At 30.5% G+C, this 5000-nt stretch overlaps 1 protein-coding gene across 4 annotated transcripts in view; it reads right to left on the reverse strand.

The window, feature by feature from the left end:
* Nucleotides 1-5000, reverse strand: part of p120ctn (adherens junction protein p120) — a 66822-nt gene that overhangs the window by 5879 nt on the left and 55943 nt on the right. The window contains exons 11-14 of one of the 4 annotated variants that reach the window (XM_085661386.1): nt 4571-4874; nt 4179-4317; nt 3646-3757; nt 1-1367 (exon numbers count right to left, since the gene is read on the reverse strand). The exon at nt 1-1367 is cut by the window's left edge and continues 5879 nt beyond it. In XM_085661386.1, coding sequence (XP_085517512.1) covers nt 981-1367; nt 3646-3757; nt 4179-4317; nt 4571-4874 — 942 coding nt within the window. In that variant the 3' untranslated portion in view covers nt 1-980. Of the gene's footprint in view, nt 1371-3645; nt 3770-4178; nt 4318-4570; nt 4875-5000 lie in introns of all 4 variants that reach the window. The other 3 variants (XM_085661385.1, XM_085661384.1, XM_085661383.1) reach the window with 3 other exon arrangements.

Consider the following 5000-nt stretch of genomic DNA (forward strand, 5'->3'; position numbering starts at 1 on the left):
TTTTAATTCTCCTCTTTTTCGCATTTGTCATAACACGATGATAATAATACGTTATTGTATACGTAAGTTCGTATATATATAAATATATATATACATAAACACATATATATATATATACATATATATGTATGTATGTATGTCAAGTCATGCTTATGTATCTCAACAAATTTTCGCCTTCTTGTGGAGCACTAACACATAAGAGTTTATATATATATATATATATATATATATATATATATATATATATATAAATGTGTGTACAATCCAGTGTAAAGAAAAAAGGAGTTACGGGGGTCGCTGATTTGAATTAATTAAAAGAGCGTTATGGTGTACTTGATAGTTGAAAAAAGCTTATCAAAAGCTTTTCCCTTTTTTTTTCTTTCCTTTTCTCAGCGCCGAAAGACAAGGGAGGGAGGAAGAAAGAACGGAAAAGGCTTCTTCCTCCTTGAATCGTCCTAGCTCTTCAATGGCCGATAATAGTAGAGACATACATATATTTCGCTGAGCTCGACGACGAGCAGGCTCGGAGTAAAAGAAAATGGTGGTGATGATGATGATGATGACGATGATAATGATGATGGTGATGATGATGACGATGATGATAATGATAACGACGATAATAATGATAATAATGATAACAATGATGACAATGATGATGGATATAACGACGAGGACGAAAAATTTGAGGAAGAAGAACGCATCGTAGTCATAGTAGTCATAATAAGAGAAATAGTTAATAGTTATAGTAATAGTAGCATTGGTAGTAATAGTATTAATAGCAGTCGTAATTATCGTAGTCGTCATCGTCGTCGTCGTCGTAGTCGTAGTCGTAGTCATAGTTGTCGTAGTCATTGTTGTTGTTGTTATTGTTTGTTGTCATCGTCGTCGAACGTGAAAAAGTTCAAATGCCGATGTGATCCCTCCGTTCATTGAATCCAATCGACGTTAGAAAAAAATTTCGCGAGTTTACAGGACGCATTTTATACCCAAGAATCACCTGCCGATGCCGCTGTTGAACTTGGTGGTATACTAACGGTCGCATTTCCTGATGTCCCATCTTGGACACCGATGGAGACGCCATCAGGCATCCACTGAGTGGTACCTGGCGTACCACCAGCTCCACCAGTAACGCTCGATACCGTACCGACCGGTCCCTGATTCTGACCACCGACAACACCAACACCACCAATACCAACACCACCAACACCAACACCAACACCAACACCACCACCACCACCACCACCACCGCTACCGGCGCCGCCTCCGCCACCTCCACCGCCACCGCCCTGGCCCACCCCCAGCTCGTATTGCCGCTTCTTTTTCTTCTCCAAGTTAACTTGCGCGTAGAGCGGCTCACCGGGTTTCGGCTGCTGCAACATACACACAAGCCAACGGTTAGTATACAAGCTCTGGGGGGGCTTTTTACTCTTTTTTTTTGTTTGTTTGTTTATTTGTTTGTTTGTTTATTTGTTTGTTTGTTTCCTTGCTTGGTTTTAGTTTGTTTTTGGTGTACATATATATATAGTTTTTTTTTTATTATTTATTTATTTATTTAGTTATTTATTTATTGATTGATTTATTAATTAATTAATTAATTAATTAATTTATTTATTTATTTATTTATTAATTTTTTTTTAATTTAATTTTTCATTCATTTCCTCTCTCTCTCTCTCTCTCTCTCTCTCTCTCTCGTTTTTTTTCTACTATTATTTTCTATTTTTTTTTTCTTATTACTTCTTTTTTGCGTTCTATTTTTCTTTTATTTTATTTGTTTTTTCTACTTCGTATTGTGTCATGAGTGAGAACGGAGGGGGTGGGAGGACCCGATAAGTGCATCGAGAAAAGTGCATTGATATGAAATTTCTTTTTTTTTCTTTTTTTGTTATTTTTTACTTTAGTTCTATTTTCTCTCTTTTCCTGTTTTTCTTTCGCTTTTTTCTTTCTTTTCTTTTAAAAACTTTCGACAGAAACAACTTCTTATCCTGATCCATGGCAGGGACGGCATTTTTGTCGCGGTGGTAGCGAATGATCCAACTCGTTTGACGTACCTCATCTCTCTCTGAATTTATTTATTTATTTATTTGTTTATTTATTTATTTATTTATTTATTTATTTATTTATTTATTTATTTATTTTCTTTTTTATTTATTACGAATCTATAAACGCGATCGATATTATCTCATGACCGATACTGTTACATAGATCATTTTACATATTTAAGATTTATATATATATATATATATATATATATATATATATATATATATATATATATGTCCGAGATAAAGTACATCTAACGATTTAAATCATATATTATTTTAATCATTCTATAAATTATGTTTGCATTAATCACGGATTATCTGCATTGATATGTTATTTTGTTTAACGATTAAGATTCACGATCAATCTGTATATTCTTTCATTTACTTACATATCTAGCAAAGAAATTATTCGAAATGTATTAATAAAGAAACGATGTGTGTGCGTGTACGAAGTCGAAATTATAATTATATTTTTTTTTTTTCTTTTTTTTGTTTCTTTTTAACTCATCCATTTCTTTTCTTTCTTTTTTCTTTTTCTTTTCTTTTTCTTTTTCTTTTTCCTTTATCGAACGACGATCGAACAACTATCATCAATACATGCATACAATAATAAAACAAAAAGAATACACATATAAGAGTAATGTATTGGTGTATCATCGTTCGTTCGTAAAAATCACATACAATGATAATAATTTTATATCCATACAAATGTATTTCTAGATCATTATAAATATCATTAAATATATAATGTTTGCTTATTGTTTATTACAAAAATGAATTCATTCGATCGTACGCTCAATGAATGAATTCATTATATCAATGAAATTTAATTACGAGATTAAGATTTTTCTATTACGATTTGTATTGAAGAGGACAGATAATATGAGAACTTAATAAAAGTGTATTTTATAATAATTATCACATTGGTGGGGGAGGGGTGGGGGGGGCGCGGGGTAAGAGAAAAAGAAATTAAAAATTAAAAATTAAAAAAAAAAAAAAAGAAATCCTTTGTAACACGTTGGCACTTATTCAAAAAAAAAAAAAACAATTCTATAAAATATACATCCTATTTTATAGGGTCGGTCAATCGTATGTATTATATATATATATATATGTATATATATAATAATGAAAAAAAAAAAATAAATATATGCATGTATGCATGTATATATGTATGTATACTATTAAAACTTTCTTCGAGTATAATATCATTCTCTTTTTTTTTTACGTTTATAATTGCCAAGTATGATTATAATATATTGGCTAAATTTTTTCTTATTTCCTTCATCGTTTCCTTTTTTGTCTCCCTTCTTTTTCTTTGTTTTTTCTTTTCTTTCTTTTTTTTTCTTTCTCCATCTTCTTTTCTTTTTTTTTTCTCTTTTTTTTCTTTTCTTTTTTTATTCAATATCATACGCTCATATATATATACATATATATACATACATACATACATACATACATATATATATATATATATATATGTGAGTGTACGTATAAATGTATGTATGTATCTATATATGTATATATAAAAAAATATCTTCATATATAACGCACTAATTATATAATTAATTAATTAATTACGCTACTGCATATCATTACTTACAGATTGGTAAATAGTAGGTCGTCCAACGTTATTAGAATTAATATTAGCTCTTTGAATCGTTCGATCTTCGTATCTCGTACTACCCTGGCTCGCCATTGGTCGATTCAATGTGCTACAATCATAGCTAAATTTAACGTGGTATAAACGTTTCTAAATATTATATTAGGGGGGGAGGACTCTGCGTAAAATTTAACGAGAACAAAAGAGAAGAAAGAAAATGTAAAGAAAAAAAAATAAAAATGAAAATAAAGAAGAAAAAAGAAAAAAACAAGAAAAGGAGAGGGGGGAAAGAAAAAGAAAAAATCGAAACAAATCAAAAGCAAAGAAAGAAGAATAAAAATCATCGAGAGAATTTCTCAATTGTATTTTATAAAAACTGAATAAAAAGCAGAGTCCCAGAACTAAAAATTAATTAACAGAGAATACTTTAACTACAATATATTAAACAAAAAAAAAAAAAAAAAAAGAAAAAAAAAAAAGAAATCATAAGATGTATCTCTGATGGTATTAACGATTTCGTGATAATCGAATACCTGTTGGCATTATTTGGCGAATTGGGTCCGGAATTTCGAGCTGCTACAGTTTTCGTAACAAAGTCTTGTTCCTTCCAACCATGTTTCTTATAAACGTCTCGTAATTCCTGATGTTGCCACATAGTAAAGAGAACTTGTCCTAGAAAAGAAGAAAAATGAAATATAATAAAACTGAATGATCGTGGTTCTTTTTCTTTTTTTTTTTATTTATATATTTGCTCTTTTTTTTTTTTTTTTTTTTTTTTTTTTTTTTTTTTTGTAAATCATTTCATTAAATCAAATCAAATTAATCTATCGCTATGAATACGAATCTCTCTTTCTCTCTCTCTTTTTTTGTTCTCCTCTTTTCTTTCCTTTTCCCTTTTTCCTATTTCTTTTTCTTATTCTTTTACCTGCAAACTTGAGAACACGTGGTGTATATTTTTGACGTTGTCGAGTTATATTCATAAGCCTGTCGACACCACCGGCGTCCAATAACGATCGTGAAAATTCGGCGTTCTTTTTGATGACCTCGTTCAAAGTCGCAAGCACTGCTGCTATCGTATCGTCGCTCGTCCCCTGATCATGCTGATTATTTCCCGAGGGTAACTTCTGAATGAGATCTCTCATCGCATATTTACCAATTAGCTCCTTATTGCGCTGATCTATCGCGAGATTTCTCAGGGCAGTAGCTACTGCACACACTACTCGATCCACCTAGTGCGAAGGAAAAACAAAAAAAAAAGATTAAAAAAGAAAAAAAAAAAAAAATTACAGGTCAATTCGTTTGATATTAAATTAATTTTTGTACGTATAAGTAAATATAAAAAGAAAGGATAAAAG

Source organism: Vespa mandarinia, chromosome 14 (genome assembly GCF_050613455.1).
Source record: "Vespa mandarinia isolate Hongniang chromosome 14, ASM5061345v1, whole genome shotgun sequence".
NCBI lineage: Eukaryota > Metazoa > Arthropoda > Insecta > Hymenoptera > Vespidae > Vespa > Vespa mandarinia.